The sequence below is a fragment of the Pecten maximus genome, chromosome 6 (genome assembly GCF_902652985.1).
Source record: "Pecten maximus chromosome 6, xPecMax1.1, whole genome shotgun sequence".
In the NCBI taxonomy this organism is placed as follows: Eukaryota; Metazoa; Mollusca; class Bivalvia; order Pectinida; family Pectinidae; genus Pecten; species Pecten maximus.
The window spans coordinates 28,579,979-28,597,768 of NC_047020.1; the positions used below are offsets into that span (position 1 = coordinate 28,579,979).

Here is a 17,790-nt window from a genome sequence, read left to right on the forward strand (position 1 = left end):
AAAATCGCGAATAAACCCGAAGGTGGCACGAACATACCTTTTATGGACCCTGTTGTTATCCTGGCGTTGATTGGTCACGAATGCGTCTTCTTCAGATTATTGGCAAATATTGGCCAATCAAATGTTCTGTAAGATAAGCGTATCAATGATTTGCGCATGCGGAGTCAAGTGCACCTTTGTTGTCCCTGAAAATCTAGGCACCAGCGCAACTTTTTCTGCCACAGTTCTAGGAAAGTGGCAAGTTATACGTTATTTCAGTGCCTCCTACTGGATATTTCGTCGTGGTCTTATAAAGATAACATTGAATGTTTGTCCTATAGACCAAAATGGTAAGTATCTGCGTCTGACATGCAGCATGCGAGCTTGCAGGCGAATGTTTTGGTTGATGGCTGGGTAGGTCGTGGCACATGAAACCTGTGTTTATATTTGACAGGTTGTGTTATGCTAACTGAATATTGAAGTATATAAAACATATTCAAACATTAGCTTTTATGGAACGACATTTCTGTTCTTTCACGAAAGTTTGAAAAAGTCCTGGGGTAAACAAACAAAAGTGCATGCATATAGTTGGTCACGCGTCTCCGACATAAACATAACCTACTTTACATGTAGACTCCATCATACTGACCTATATTTGGAATATCTATACAACATCATCCAATTGTACGGTGTATGCGGCCCTGGAAATTAAGATCAACGGAAATTGACGAGGACTTTAACCCTTTTTTGTAGCATATTGTGCATCTTAATTAGTTTTGTTACTATAAAACTATTCGGCCCTGGTAAAGTACAATATGGCCACACAATATTCATAGCCTCATTTTGGTTACTCTACTTCATTATCTACAATATACAGAACTGCTATGACTTGTCAATTAGTGTCAAATAACAATATTATCAAATTGAATCCAAATTCAGAAATTGAGAAAGTGAGATTTTTGTGAAAACTTTTTAAGGAATTCAATTGTCTTTGACCATGTAATAGTCTGAATATTTTACTCCAAAAGTACACCATACTCGTGGTCTTTTTATATTAAATGTCTGTTGCATTTCTTTAAATTAAACTGATTTATTTTCTGTTTTCAGGAACAGACTGATACTGGTAAGAGTCCAACAGGTTTGATGGAATAAAAAACAGTTTAATAATTCAAGAGACTTCCTGAGTTTTTGAATTTAAAGAAATGCCAGTTTTAAAATTGTTTTAGTTTGACTTATATTACAAGTGCAGGCTGAGTTATTTCTTAGAATGAATTCAATAATATCAAAACTTTGTTTAAACCATTTTCAGTAAATGATGTAAAATTTGGCAAATGTAGAATACATGTTATTAACTAAGATGTAACTTACTAAGAAGAAACTGTAACTTTGTCAGACTGGGGAGGATGGAGTGTACCTGGACAAGCAGATGGTGAAACATTTCACAAGGAAGAAGACTCCAACCATAGTCTGGCAGATGCTCGTTCTGATTCTGTCTATGACAGCAGCAACATGGGAGTAAGTATGCTGTAGTATAGTTAGGTTTTTATTAATTTTAACAGCAACATTGGTGTTTATGACAATACCATGGCATCCAGTTTACCCTCGATTTTAGCAATATTAGGAGTCAAATCACTTTTTCTGAGAAATCTGATGGGTAAAAAACATTATGTCAAATAGACATGTTCCTTCAATTCTAATTGTCAAATATGATTTTTGAAAGTCAAAAACATACTCTCAAAGGTATACTGGATGTCCTGAATACCATTTGGGTAAATAGTTCAGATCTGCCTTTGAGAGAATGGCAGAAAAAAACAGCCTGTGTGTTCATATAGCTCGGTCTTGCATTTAACAGAAAAAAATAAAAGGAACATGCCTATCTCAGTGACCAATGCTTGGATATTGAACTTTATGTTCTGAACATAGTATTTTACCGTTTGTTTGGTGCAAAACATTCTTTGGTACACAATGAAGCTTTGCTGCTGACATCTGTATGGTGCGGTATGTTATGCTTTCACTACATCTGTTTTTGTAGGGGGAGGATGACTACATGAGTAATCTCGGACTGTATGATGGTTATGACAGCTACAATGAAATGTCCGGAAGCTCCTCTGATGATGATGGGGAAAATGAAAAACCTGGCTATGGCAGTTACAATTTCCAGTCCTCGGGGCAGTCAACACCTTTTCGGTTCATCAATGGCAAAGACGGAATGGGTATGATTATAACCAAACTAATTCTGACTATATACATGCTGTTAACTTATGAATGGTACTGTTCACACTCTTCAGAAGCAAATGGTTTTAAAACACTAAGGTATCATAAAATTGTTCACGGTATAATTTAGTATTGTTCTAATTGCAAATATTCATTGGTAGCATAAGATATATATGTATTTACAGAAAATAATTTCAACATAATAACTGATGAATATATCATAATTCATAGCAACTTGCGAAAGATGTGGATCTGTTGGGATCAAGCATGCATTCTACTCCAAGTCCAAGCGTTTCTGTAGTCTCTCATGTTCAAGGAGCTTTGCCACAGCCCAGAGAGAAGGCAAACCTAACTCCAAGGAATCAACAGCACCACAGGTAAACTCTCGTTTACAGGTGAGGTGACTGACTGTTATCACTTATCAGAACACCTATAAATCTCATTTCACTATTCATTCATGTATAACTAGTTCATCTTCTCCAGCATCTGGTCTGAGCGAATAAAATCTTAAGTAATTTCAGTTAGTTTTACCAAATGGCAACTTGAAAATCAGGAACAATCCAGTATTATGGGTAATATGACTATTGATATTTCTGTCACCTAAGGTATCAACACAAATATGATGAATAATATTGTTTTTCAAATCTCATCCCGATTCATTTCCGTATTGGCTGTTGTCTGCAATAACTCAATAAATACTAAAGCTGTAGAAAGACCTGACAAAAACTAACAAAGAAACATTGAACTCTTTCCCCTTGGTTTCGTTAACATCCTTTTACTTAAAATTTTCTGCAGGAAAGCATTACAGAATTTAAAGGTAAAAATTAAGGAACCTTCCTTAGATTCTGTAATGCTTCCCTATGGAAACTTTTCAGTTAAGGAATTTCCTTAATTTAAGAAACATTGATACTGGCCCAAGGTCGAGATGTTCATATAATAAAAACACTTTCATTCTTGCAAAATTATTCTTTTAATTTGTTTTTGGCTTGCAAATGATTGATACATGCATCTAGTGCATATTTCCATGTCTACTGGATGATGCACATCATGTCTATTATCATACCCTGTTATTTGCATATTTTCAACTGGGAAAAAAAATATGAAAAGAAGCAGATTCCTCTGTTTATAGTGATCACTTTATCTGGGCATGTCAGTCCATGATGGCTTGTCACATCATGCCATGAAGGTCTACACCTTAATAGATTTTGGTGGTCATCATTCAATGTTAAAGGTGAAAGGTCATACTTGACCACTTAGGATATGATTGTCCATTGTTAAGACTCACTTTGGCCCCAATTTGATCTTTCACCGAATATTTCCTTGTTGCAGAAAAAAATTGCAGGAAAAAAGCTGAATTCCCCTGGCAAGCAAGCTACACAACCTGTCAAACAAATGTCTTGGCCAAAAACTATTACCAGTCGTCTAGGTATGTGATTATTGGATTTAAAGTTTAGCAATGTTGACTACTTTATTGTCCAGTCACAGTTAATTTCCAGTTTGTTTAGATTATCAAGTATTTCAAGTACACAATTTTTCAATGAAAAGAATAAATTTCTGTGTTAAAACATGCTTTTATCACATTTTACTACTTTTCTGATAACTTGTGTGTAACAAACTTATTATAGCAAACAGACTGAAATCATCTATACAGACCAGTCATCCTGGTATGACAAATGTTAAATTAAAATGTTGATAGCATTCCTTTTTCTCAGATTACACAGTGTAGCCAGTACAACTTGTGATAAGCTATGATCTGTCGTATATGTTTTACAGGTGGAGTGCGAGGGTTTGACTGGGGTCCATACCTGTCTTCCACATCATCAGATGCAGCTTCTGTCAGCTGTTTCAAACACGTAAGACAAAGGGATATCCCACCTATTGGAGTTTAATGAAATTCTTAAGTAATTCTAATGCCTTGGAATTTGGTCTCGCCATTGTGTGACTGTCATGATTAATGGTGGATAATAGCTGTCAGTATTTTTTTGTTTAGAGTCGAAATATATATTTCAGCATGATATTTAAGGCACTTTGTTTTGTGTTTTCACAAAGGAAAGAATTGCAATTTGTGTTGAAGATTAAATGAATCAATAATTGAAAGGAGACTTGCTGAGCAGAAATATCGTAGAGGTTTGTTTGCGTTTGGACAAAAATATAAATCTTAGTGAATTTTTTTAAGTGTGCTTAAAACTTACTATACTTACAAATCAGGACTTGCGAGACATATAATTACATGTAATTCTTGCTATACCACTTTCTCACTGGACATATTGCAGATTAACAAATCTAAGAAACCTGGTCTGATCTTGTAGATTGTTTTGGAGGTTTTTTTTTAATGGAGGATGAACATTGTATGTATATGAGTCATCGTTTTTCTTGATTGCAGTGCCCGATGTCTGACAACTGGCTCAACATCACAGTTGGGATGAAAGTAGAAATTCAAAACCATGAATGTGACCTCCCTGACCATGCCTACTGGATAGCGACTGTTATAAAAATAGCAGGTATACTAATGTACACACCAGCTTTATAATCTCAAAATAACTGGTGTAGTCAAAGCTCGTTTGTTTTGGGTTCTGTCCCCTGGCCGAGACATACCAGAGTCTTTAAAAATAGTAGTTTCTGCTCCTGCTTACGCTCAGCATAATAGGAGTGGGACGACTGGTTCGCCCGTTGTCAGTATAATGTGACCGGGTGGGGTGTGCTGCTGGGTGTCTTCGGCAGTATGCTTCAGTGAGGTAGCACTATAAATCGGCAAAAGTTCCGGCCTATCACAAGGAGACTTGACACGAACATACCGCAGCCTCCCAAAACACACACAGGCACTCGCCACACGCATGCATGTCGCACGCACGGGAGGCCGCCCTTAAATGACCTTAGTTGTTAATCTGACGTTAAACAAAATAAACCAAACAATCATTTGTTTGTAGTGTAAACATGATTGTTTCATGCAGATTCACACTTTTGATAGGCAAACTATGTTGGGGGGGGGGGGGGGGGGGGGGGGGGTTGTAATTTCAGCAAAATTTTCTTTTGTATCTGTTCTGTAAATACCACATAGATTAGATTCACCAAATATCACAAGGGGAATTTTCACAACCGTATTTAGCATAAATTACCACATGTACAGTATTTGTGATATCACTCATTGAATGATTTATTACTGATTTTTAACCCTTTCTTTCTAGGTTACAAGTCACTGATGAGGTTTGAGGGATTTGGCAATGACACAAGCTATGATTTCTGGATGAATCTGTGCACACAAGATGTTCATCCTGTGGGATGGTGTGCTACCATAGGCAAGCCATTGGTACCACCAAAATGTTAGTATCTTAATAAGATTAAGAATAAAATGTCATCTCCTTTAATGTTATATCACTAATATCAATATTTTTTACTTTTGTAAATTGCAAGATGGATTTGGTTCTGACAGATAAAACAGCTTAAAATGAAATGTTTGAATGTGATAAGAATATGATATAATAGGAAACTGAGTCAGTGTGTTAGAAAGGATGTTGATACATATGTCTTATTGAAGTTATATGCTACATCTTGCAGCAATACAACACAAATATCTAGACTGGAAGGAATATCTGGTGAAGAGACTGACTGGCTCCCGCACACTGCCCAGTAACTTCTACAATAAGGTAAACTTTGTATTATTTCCCGTAATCAGATAACATCATTATGATTATATCTACAGGTTTAATTCTGAGGCAATAATGTTTTAGGAGACATGGAGCTTTTTGAGGAAAATAAATTGATTTTTTTAACAGCAACAACAGTCTTTAAAGATCTTACCCCAAAATTGTCCCATGGATGTGTTACTTCCAAATTTATTAAAAATTATGAAAATGATGTATTGGTATTTTATTAGATGTGATATGATTTAAATTACTTATCACTTTTAATTTCAGTGTAGTGCTGTATAATCGGCATAGACAATGATCTTGTGAACTTGTTTATAGGTAGTGGAGAGCATTGGCAATCATCGATTCAAGAAAGGTGTGCATGTGGAAGTTGTGGATAAGATGTGTGTGTCAGCCATGAGGGTTGCCACTGTGGATGAAGTTATCGGAGGCCGTTTGCGACTGCAATATGTGGATTCCAAGGTAGTAAATTACAAAAATGTGCTGAAGTGTTAGTACTTTTTTGTTTTTTGGGGGGTTTTTTTGGCTGATAGATATTTTGATGAAAAATTTTGAAGTTTCCCTTTGTTGATGTTTTACAGGAAAAAATCAGTACCTGGAATTTATGTTTGTATATTTGAGGTTTGTTTGCAGTTATGATTACAATGTCTCTAGAGGGATTTGTTAGTCTCTATAGGCCACATGTTGAATGAATGCTCTTGAGTTGACATTTATTTCACTGTTCTGATACATACACATTATTTTGTAGTTTGAAATGTAGGAAATATATTTATGTTTCCTGTCTAAAATATTTCCCTGTCAGGAGCCTGTTAGGAATACAGGAAGTATTTTAAAACTAATTTCAATCTGTTCATATTTACTCTGTCAAAGTAAACAAACGATATAATTTGTAACTCTATTACTTACTGGTGTAGTAACTCATGGTGTAATTGTATCTTTAGACTGATATCTTTCTTTTACCCGAAAATGGCTTTAAAAAACAAAAAACAAAAACAACACCAAAAAAAAAAACCATGATGTTCTATCAATTTTAATTAAGTAATGCAGGAAATAAGTGAGTTTTTTTTCAGTGTGTAAAATATTTCCCTGTCAGTCTCTTTGGAATGTACCTGGTATGTAAATATCTGTTTTCAACCTTTACAACATTTACCTTTGATTTCAGATCCAACAGAATGTATAGACTTAAACGTATGGTAACTGTAACTGTATTGCCTGACACTGTACTAAAACACAACTTGCATATAGAGTTAGTGGTGTAACAGTTGTAACTATTTGTCTTACAGGAGGAAAATGATGACTTCTGGTGTCACATGAGATCGCCCTTAGTACACCCCATCACCTGGTCTCAAAGGTCTGGCCACAAACTCCATGCCAGCCAGGGTAAGTATTTTATACCAGATATCAATGCCAGATTGGTAGATTAGATATCTTTACTCTTCAAATCATAATCTGGAACAGTGGATTATAGCTCACCTTGAGCTAATGTTTTTTTTATCCCAGAGGCTTATTGCCCCTGTTTTAAAAGGGATGAGAGAAAGATGTACCCAGAGGTTTTCTTCCTTTATATGTAAAAGCTGTTTTCTTCATTATTTATTATCAGTAATGACAAAATTTTACAAAGTTACATGTTATCATATTTTCACTAACCATATAATGAAGTTAAATTGATTTTCACAATGTCTTGGAAAAATGTTAAAAATAAGATATGAATCGTATCCAAGAAAATAACATTTAAGATGCCATAGTTAAATTTGCTAAATTGATATACCGCCTTGTATATTTTCTTCATGATATGTGAAAGGAACAGTTTAACACAAAATGAGATTTGATATGAAAGAAAAAATAAATAAAGCTGATTTTATAATGGCAGTACACCTGATATATCTGCATCTATACACTAGTATGATTATTTCTATGATCTGCTATCTTCATGATGTGTACTGTATAACTGTGATGTGTATTTGTTATACAGAATACAAGAATCAATGTCTCAACAAGATCATCACTGAGAACTATCACCCGAACGATGCTGTACCCGATATGTTCCACAAGGTCAGACTTTCATGTATTAGCTGTAATTCAACAGCATATTTTTTGTAGTGAGATACAAACTATTCTGCATACATATTAGCTTGGTCCGAGATCGGATACTGGTCATTTAGGCAGTCTACTTTGACATGAAATAATATCCCACTTGTTGATTAAGGTACAGTGATTGGCACTTTTACTGTTGGTGTCACCACTGAATATCTACAAGTGTTGATAATTGATCCTCTGTCAGTACTATGCAGGGGGACTACTGCAAGTGTCTGTCCATACATGTGGATATCTTGTAAGATGGCAGAAAGTGAAATGCTAAAATTGAGTCTCGTACCCTTGTAGATACAGATTTTCTACTCTGGTCATTTTGACACTTTTGGGGAAAAGCCTGTTTCACCAATAATAACTATTGATAATTACCAAACTTTGTATAAGTCTGACAGATGATGGAGTGTCTTTTACTGAAACTGTGTCATGTGCTGGGACTGTCTGCATAATGATATAATGAAAAGAAAATTAAATGTAAATAATTTTATGATGTTGTTAATAAATGTCATTGCATGCACAATTGTCTCTGTAGAGAAAAACATTCAACAAGTCAAAATTACCTGTCTTCTTTATGAATTAATTTGATAGTTTGTTTAGTTTGTTGTTTGTTTTTTTTTAACATTTTCATCAATATCAAATTATTGAATTTGAAATCTAAACATAAAAATTTACGACCTGAGAACAATGGTTTGTGGGGAAAGATAAAAAAGGAGATAAAAAGATATCTGCATAGATCAAAGTTGAGGAGAGATTGCACTTTTTATTTATGGATAAAGTGACTTGTTTTTATCTGTAGCCATACAAAGCTGTTCTAATGATACAATGTCTTCTATTGTCAGGCAAAGGAGCCCCAAGGAGATCTTAAGTTCCAGGTTGGAATGAAATTAGAGGCCATTGATCCACTCAACCTGTCTGCTATCTGTGTAGCTACTGTCATGAAGGTAGGTCTCTTGTAATTGATGGAATTGTGAGAGCACTCTCCAATATCTCTGATCAAAGTGTGAAAGCTCGGTTGTATATCATTGTTCGTAAGGAAGAGTTTACCTGTGTTCCTGTGGACTTACCTGTATTTACTTATTTGTAGGTACTGAAGAACAACTATCTGATGATTGGTATTGATGGCTCCATGGCCCAAAACGGCTCTGACTGGTTCTGTTATCATACATCTTCACCCTGCATCTTCCCTGTGGGCTTCTGTGAGATCAATGGTCTAGACCTCACACCGCCACGAGGTAACTGCTGATCTTGTGGTTTCAGTTTAGTTTAAAATGGGCATGTCTTGTTATACAGATATAACTTGTTAATATTGTTTGACTTCTGGACTCATTGTTACCTTTAGGTTTAGTAATGACTTGTAAAGTGTATGTGACTTCATTATAAAGATTATATGACCAAAACGATTGGGAAACAAGCTATATAAAAAGCCTGGCACTCTCTGTAACAGTGGCTTGTTATTTTTGAGGCTTTATGACTTGTGGAATTTGTATGAAAAGTATGTTTATTACCTTTGTTGTTTTTTGTAGGGTACAAAGGCCAGTTTAAGTGGTTTGAGTATTTAAAGCAATCAAAGTCAACTGCTGCTCCTGTTAAACTGTTTGATAAGGTATGAAATCTACAATTTCATTTAGTGGAGAGGTTTCTTTTTCAATTCATACTTGTCATATGATATTTTGCTTCAAATATTGATTCATAAAATGTTAAAAGATTATATAAGAGCTGTTTTCTTACGCTGAAATTTTGTTTTAAAATGACGTTCTCATTTAAACTTTTTTCACAAACATTTAAAAGTGAGGTGAAAAAAAGCATTTAAGTCATCAGAAGTTATAGATGTTTTCTCTGTTATGTAGAGAATAACGTCATATTTTAAAATAAGGATTTAATGCAGGAGTTTGGGAGAAGTATTAAATTGAAATATGTATTTGTCATATATATATCATGGCATTTTGTATTGTAGGAAATACCAAAACATGGTTTCAAACCTGGTCATAAAGTAGAGGCAGTTGATCTTATGGAACCTAGGTTTGTACATTCAAAAAAAAAAAAGAAAAAAATCTCTCACAGCTCGGGGGATGGTACACTCATTTTCTCATTAGGTAGACTATCGGAATGATTTATATTTATTCATAGATGTCAAATAGCAACAATCTTGATCAGAGTCACGTACCAGCTTACAAACGATTTGAAAATTTGTAGCTTGATGTCAAGCATTGCAAGCATATTTGCATTAGGAGAATTTTCAGTTATAATGAAGAAGGCTTCTTCGAGGCCGATAATGGACCCCACTCCCAGTTTAAGTTATTTCTCATATGTATGCCAGTTTAAGCTATTTCTCATATGTATGGAAGTCAAATTCCTCAAATTTGCAGTTCACTTTTGAAAAATTACTTCCCAGTTTGCGAATGTTCTTCCCTGAATGAGGAAAAAAAGCCCTGTATGCATATTTCCTAAGACCTGAAGTCTGTGATTTATACTATGATTTGGTGACAATGACAGTGATGCATTGTGATTTGCATACTTGATAACATAGGGATAAGAATTAACATGTGATCATATGTAATGTGAGAAGTGATATCATATGTTCTATGTTTGTATTGTAGACTAATCTGTGTGGCAACTGTCAGTAAGGTAGTGGGCCGACTTTTACGGATCCATTTTGATGGTTGGGAGAATGAATATGATCAATGGGTAGACAGTGAGTCTCCGGATCTCTACCCTGCAGGCTGGTGTGAGGTTATGAACTATGGCCTGGAAGGGCCAAGGGTCAAAGGTTGGTAAAATACAGAAAAATCCATTGAATGTTTTAACAGGTACAAATCAAACATGAACTTACAGATAATATTGTAATGTGCTAAATACTTAAAATTACAGTTTTGTTTAGATAGAGATTTAACATATTTGTGATGAGATTAGCTTCTCGTTTGATGATTGATTTTTAAAATCTTTGACACTACACTTCTTCAAACCTGGTTTTGTTGAAACTCCGCTCCTGTACAATGTAACTGGTAGACACTAGTTGCTAGAAAAATGCTGAGTATTGTGCTGCTCATTTCTATGCAGAGTAACTATTACTAGAAATGTTTTTAAAATTGAACTAGGTACTAAAATTGTTACGTCAGACAATAGTCAATATTCCTTTGTTTCGTGTATTGTAGTTGAACCTCCTGCACCCATCCCTCCAGTACCTAAGTCAAACAAGTCATCAGACAGTCACTCTAAAAAGCGCAAAGGCAAGACACAGATCTACAAGGGGCCGCGCAAAAGTAAGTCTACAAGTTAGTGTCACTTTACTCACTCTTTTTATATTCTACTTGAATTTAATTGCATGCGCTATTGTTCTATAAATATCCACTTTGAAGATACAGAGGGGAAGGGGGTGGCTTCAGTGTTTAAGAATTAGATCTTTTTTTCGGAAGGATCATACAAGTCCTGTGAGATTGGAGATTGATAGGCTTTGCCTGAATTGTTATAGTAACTGAGAGATGTTCATCTATCACTGTCAATCCATAACATTTTGTAGGAAATCCAAGTTACCATATGATATTGTTCATTACATGAGTTTCACATTGCGACAACAACAAAACACAACTATATTACTTCTCATGTGGGAGATTATGGGTCTTGTGTTTCATATAGTTATGTTGGATTGGCCCAAAATGACTTGGATGTGATAGTCAGTGGGCCTGAAAATAATGCAAAAACAACCTTTGTTGGCATGGAGATGTTTGTTACACTGTCGCTAAAGGCTCAACTCATTATTGCTTAATTGATATCATTGGACAAGTAAATACCCCATGTTTAACGTTATTAACTTAAATACCTGCCATATACTACAGAGAGGAAACCAAAGTTGATCCCAGGTAGCACCATGCTGGATCTTCACAGAGATCTACAGAACAACGACCGTGCTTCAGGATTCCTGTCCTTCGGCAGCCGCACGCGGTCCGCACACTCCGACACCAATACACTGCCACCCTTGGATGAGGGACGTACGGGCTCTGTTAAAGGTCAGTTTAAACAGGCCAGGTCAATGGCCAATGTAAACAGGTCACTATAACAATTCAGTCGAAAGTCAGGTCAAAATCCAAAATTAACAGGTTAAGTCAAAGATTAGAACAACCCAAGCAGATTTTGACCTGACCTTCATAAATAGATCATGCAAACAGTTCTTCTTGTAAGCAGTGACTATAGCCATTCAGTCAGGTTAGAATACCTTATGTCAAAGATGAGTATTAACAGGTCTTCTTAAAGTCAGCATAGACAGTTCAGGTCAAAGGTTATCATATGAGTTGTGAGCTAAAAAGCAAAGAAGACTAACTTGGTGAATATTTCCCGATAAATGACAGCATCATTGATATATCTTTATGTTGGTTTACAGTTAAGCAGGAGATGGAAGATAGTGGGACAGTAGATGGTCCGCCCACATTAAGCCCACATGCTCCAGGGGGAACTGCCATAGAAAACATCAAGGTCGAGCCCATGGACACTTCACCAGCTCCTCCTACCACTGGTCTAGCCTTCACCAAGACTGCTCTCTCCAATCTCCTCTTGTCTAAGTCACCACTCCGGGGTTCATCATCAGACCTAGCCAAGGTCATCAACTCGAGCCCACTCACTCATGTCATCAACTTTGACCCTGGCAAAACTGGGTCATCAGAGATCATGCCATCAGAAAGACAGAAACCAGCATCACCCTCTTTATGGACTGTTGGGGATGTGAACCACTTCCTGAGAGATCAGGATTGTGCTGCACAGTGTGACAGTTTCACTAAACTGGTAAGGAACGATAGTGTATACAGTAGGCAGTATGTGTGTAGACTGGAAGGTCCTGACTAGTACGAGAAGAAGGGCCTAAACACTAAGTAACATGATAATAAAACTTACAGGACTATATATCGTATGTACTAGAACACTGAGGAAAATGGCTTGTAGAGATGGCTTATGGGAGCATTAATGACCCATAGATTAGTCAAGGTTTATATCAACTAGGAAACAAAGTAGGGCTCACTTAAGTGTCTATATGAGGTGCTAACATACTTCATCTCTAGGTATATGCTTGCTGTATAAGTGGGGGTGTTCTTTATGCATCTGTCAGATTTGACAGGAGTATTATGGTATGGCATCATCCATTGAAAACTTTTGTTTGTCCAGATATTTCCTCCTTCATGTTTTTACCAATCTCTTGAAAGGAAAAAAAAGTTTATATGCATTTTAATCATGATATGTAGTAGTGTTTCAACTATTTTGCAAAAGTTATTGCCCTTGGTTAATTTCGTATTTGATTTTGTCTGCAGATCTCCTCCTATACATTTATTTTACGATCTCTTTGAAACTTGGCAGGCATTATGATCATAGTATATTTGTGTCTCCCCGAGAGGCATTTTGATTGGACCAATTTTGCAAACGTTGTTCTCCAGAGATCCTGCATTTTTAACGTCAGGACGCCTTTGGCACCTGCCGTTATAGTCGTGGGTAAATGTTGTTAATCACACATTTGTTTCCGGCTAACAACTTCTCTTTTCTGTAATACAAATGATATTCATCCGCAGCCACATATAGTTCCTATTTTAACACAGCAATTATTGACACGATTTAACCGATGGTTCCCGTGTTTACTGCAATTACTTAAAATGAAATATGAATTTTTGGTGTTCTGAACTATTTTAGACTATAAATATAAACATTTTCCTCATCAGTATATGCAATTTTGTTGGCGTAGGATTACGTAGTTCTGCCTTGAAAACGAAAGTAAAAAAATGCAGGAACATTTTATATAAGCCTAAAACCAACCGTGTTTACGTAGTCAAATGTTTACAAATCTATAAATAGTTCTGCAGCGAAACAGGGATAACTTCAGCTGTCACGTAACTAATCACGTGATCATCAGCCAAAATGGCGGTTATGTCTAATGTAATTAAACCAGCGACCGTTCGTAGTTTCATATTTATTTGTATGTCGCTAGAATACGCAAGAAATGTCAACAGGAATTGATGGCAAGTTGTAACAAACTACAATGTCGTTTTTCATGAGGATTTTGTTAAATTAGATTATTATTTGTTTATTTGAAAAGAATCTAACGATTATGATCCGTGACTGATGTACCACAGTACTAGCATTTTGTTTGTCAAAACTGTAGGCCTATATATGTCTCGTCGGACAGCGTGACCGACAGCGCGATCGTAGTTTTATATCGGAGGTGAAATATGCATTTTCGATGTTACTAGGGGTAATAAAATAGGTGTTTGCTAGGCCTAATTAACATCTTATGGTATAGATAAAAAAACTTATGGTATAGATAAAAAAACTTAGGGTGTGTACATCTTGGATTATATCTCTGGTTGTACAGTACATGTAACTGTTAATAAACTGTCCTTCAGTAAAAAAATTTCAAGTTTACAAGCAGCTTTACTGATTCAGAAGTACATGTATACCAATAATCTTCCACAAACATTAAATAATTAGGTCAGAGAAAGAACTATACTCAGCTATTGGAAACTTTTCAGCAGATAAATATGTTAAGTATTTTAGTGATGGACTCGATGTAAATATAGATGTAATCATACATGTTTTCTTTAATATATATATATAATAGGAATAACCAGATTAAGACATTTCATCTAATACAAATGTAGCTGTCTAACTATAAATTCAATTTTAAATTTTTTATTTCATGACCTCAGACCCTGACGTTTCTCAGGGCCTTTAATTTGGCCCTATGATTTTAATGATTTCTTAAAAACTTGGTAGGCTTCATCATCATGATATCAAATTGTGTTTTATGAGTTGAAGACTACTTTTAATAAATAAAAACTCCTTATTACTGGTATTCCTTTGTTAGAAAGTTGAACATTGACTTTGTAGTGAAAGTAAAGATGACAGTAAAAGCATGCTACCTATAACTTCTCATCAGTTGATACAAATCTTATTTCAATGCAAGATAGTATATACAAATTTATAACTACTCTGTTTATTGCATTAAACAGGCATATATCTTGTTCTGCCCACGGTACTTGTTCTATCATACGTTTTTGGCAAGCACATTATGATTTGGAATAAAAAATAAATGATTGTAGTAATACATATATGCTTAAAAAGTCTATCTTTCTATTTCAGAACATTGATGGAAAGAAACTTTTGGAGTTGACTCGAGAGCAGATTGTTAGTTTAACAGGAATGAAAGTTGGTGCTTCACTCAAAATATATGACCTAATTCAAAACTTAAAAAATTCATCAAGAATCACTTCTTCATAGCATAATTATTTTTTGGTCAATTTGTCAAGGTTCTTTTTCTTGCTACACTGTTGGAAAATATTGACACTTTCACGAGACCTGTACAGGTATGGACACATACAACACACCTGTACAAGTTTGGACACTTACACCAAACATGTACAAGATCATATGGACACCTACATCAAACGTGTAAATTTGGAAAACAAAACTATCACATCAAAACCTGAAGTATTAACACCTCAAAACCTGAAGTATGGACACTGTACAACAGAATTGTATAGGACACTTCAAAACCGAGTATGGACATTTTATAACGGAACACCTCAATACCCGAAGTATGGAAAACCTACATCAGAATTGTATAGGACACTTCAAAATCGAGTATGGACATCTTATAACGGAACACCTCAATACCCGAAGTATGGAAAACCTGTAACAGAATTGTATAGGACACTTCAAAACCGAGTATGGACATCTTATAACGGAACACCTCAATACCCGAAGTATGGAAAACCTGTAACAGAATTGTATAGGACACTTCAAAACCGAGTATGGACATCTTATAACGGAACACCTCAATACCCGAAGTATGGAAAACCTGTAACAGATTTGTATTGGACACAGCAAAATCTGAAGTGTGGACAATCTACAACAGAATTGTATGGGACACCTCAAAACCTGAATTATGTACACCCTACAACTGAACTGTATTGACACCTCAAAACCTGAAGTGTGGACACTCTACAACACCTGTACAAGTAATGAAATATGGATACTAATACAAATCAAATATGGACATCTGAATCAAACCAATATAAACACTTAAAAACAGGCAAATTTCCTCATTTGTCTGCTTTTCTGTTGTATATCTGCCATTGCCTATAGTCTTTGTTTTCAAGATTTTATAGTTGTATACATGTGTATAAATAAGAGTGCAATTTCTTCCTTCTGTAGACAGTGGGCCACAACAGCTTAGTCATTTAGAGTGTCGCACGACAAGTAACCTCTGGATGAAGATCGGAGGCCTAGGTATGTGGTTCGGCGCTTCCTACCTGTGTCAGTTTGTGTTTCTCTTGAAGTTGAGAAACAAATCGATCTGTGCTGTCATGGTTGTGTCCTTGGGCAAAACACTTTACCCAAATTGCACTGGATGGCATGCAATGGGCCTCCTGTAAGTTGTTCTGAGAGGTAGTCACCAACTACTATAAGATTCTGCCTCAAAATGACCCTGGCCCACAAGAGCAAAAAACCTAATGAACGGACAAAATCTTTCTGTATACAGGAATATAAGAATATAAATTCCCTGTCAATCTGAATAGATTACACATGAAAGCATTAAGAATATTCTATAATTTCATACATATTACTGTCCAGTATCAATTACTGAAACAAATGTTCATGTATGATTATTTACAAAATGGATGAATTTTTCAATTAAATGAAATGTTGGCCGTCACATTTTCTTGTGGGCTGATGGGTAAGGACAGTAAAGTATGTCCTTATGATAGGACTCGTTTGTACATTTGTTTTGTTTTGTTTCTTTAGATCTACTGCACAGTTCAGAATGACATTTTTTAAGCAGTAACTCTACTATTAAACAGTATTTTCTCTTTCTATTTACATAAATAACTGAGTTAATAGGATTAATACTTGAATGTGATTACACTTTTCCATATTAAAAGAAGAATGTAACTTATAGACAATTTTAACAAAATGTTTATTTTATGTATTTTGATGTTACTGTCTAGATTGTGGCCACTTTGTTGATATAGACAGGATATGACCTACTGCAAATGGGAAGAATTTAAATGTTATAATTGCAATAGTTGATATACATTTTCACGCATAAAATGTTGTACAGTGTTGTTGCCTGAAGGCCAGTGCTAAAAGTTTATACATGTTTCATTATTACTATTTGTGAACATTATAATACTGTAGTCATCCTACAGGTTAGACCGGTGTGATATTATCATCTGTTAATTAATCCACCCACATAATCACTTTGTTAATCAATCATGTTTGTCAATTAGTGCTTACCAAGGTCATCATCATCATTAACAGTGGTTTTATAGATGATGGCTAAAAAACTGAAACATTTTTATAAGGAATTTGTAGAATTACTACAGTCATTTGTTCACAAGTCAAATCTCGTCCTAGTTCCTTGTTAGATGCAATTTATATTGAATGAAAATATTGGAAAGATCATGGTGTTGTGTTATTTACTCTGTTAAAACTACTTTTTAATTGAATTTGTAAATGGACGACTTAGAGCTATTCCATTAAAACATGTACAGGACTCCAGAATTAATCACTTCTGTCCATGGTTGGGTTTCCTATTTCTTTTACATATATAATTATCCAAAGAAATTTTATATGTGGTACCCCTAAACAAAAACTGGAGTCCATGGGTGGAGTAGATATTTTGATGGAATAGCCCTCAGCTCTTTCCCATAATGACACCATATGATGCATCTGCCAAACCAATGGACATACAGCCTTGTGTTAACTCGTATACATGTTCCCCCATCATTATGGGAAAAGATATATCATACTTTGTTGGTAACACTTGGTTAATATGTGTTCCAAGCGACATGACCATCATGGTTTCTGGAATCCGCAATGTACACAATTC

The 17,790-nt window shown here is 35.4% G+C and overlaps 1 protein-coding gene across 3 annotated transcripts; it reads left to right on the top strand.

Moving 5' to 3' along the window:
* Positions 1 to 167: 167 nt before the first annotated feature.
* LOC117329456 (MBT domain-containing protein 1-like) lies at positions 168 to 17,361 on the top strand. 3 transcript variants are annotated; one of them, XR_004533203.1, is made up of 23 exons: positions 168 to 329; positions 1,087 to 1,102; positions 1,373 to 1,494; positions 2,012 to 2,192; positions 2,425 to 2,570; positions 3,523 to 3,619; positions 3,967 to 4,046; positions 4,577 to 4,694; positions 5,379 to 5,513; positions 5,749 to 5,837; positions 6,159 to 6,302; positions 7,124 to 7,220; positions 7,813 to 7,892; positions 8,768 to 8,869; positions 9,013 to 9,160; positions 9,452 to 9,531; positions 9,883 to 9,947; positions 10,526 to 10,695; positions 11,081 to 11,200; positions 11,762 to 11,932; positions 12,304 to 12,701; positions 15,039 to 15,493; positions 15,541 to 17,361. XR_004533203.1 is itself a non-coding variant. In XM_033887407.1 (22 exons), the coding sequence occupies exons 1-22, from the start codon at positions 327 to 329 to the stop codon at positions 15,174 to 15,176; spliced, it is 2,700 nt and encodes an 899-aa protein (XP_033743298.1). In that variant the 5' UTR covers positions 168 to 326; the 3' UTR covers positions 15,177 to 17,361. The 3 variants fall into 3 exon arrangements, 2 of the variants coding, with proteins under 2 accessions (XP_033743298.1, XP_033743299.1); XM_033887407.1 differs by having other exon boundaries at positions 15,039 to 17,361; XM_033887408.1 differs by having other exon boundaries at positions 11,081 to 11,188; positions 15,039 to 17,361.
* Positions 17,362 to 17,790: the final 429 nt, after the last annotated feature.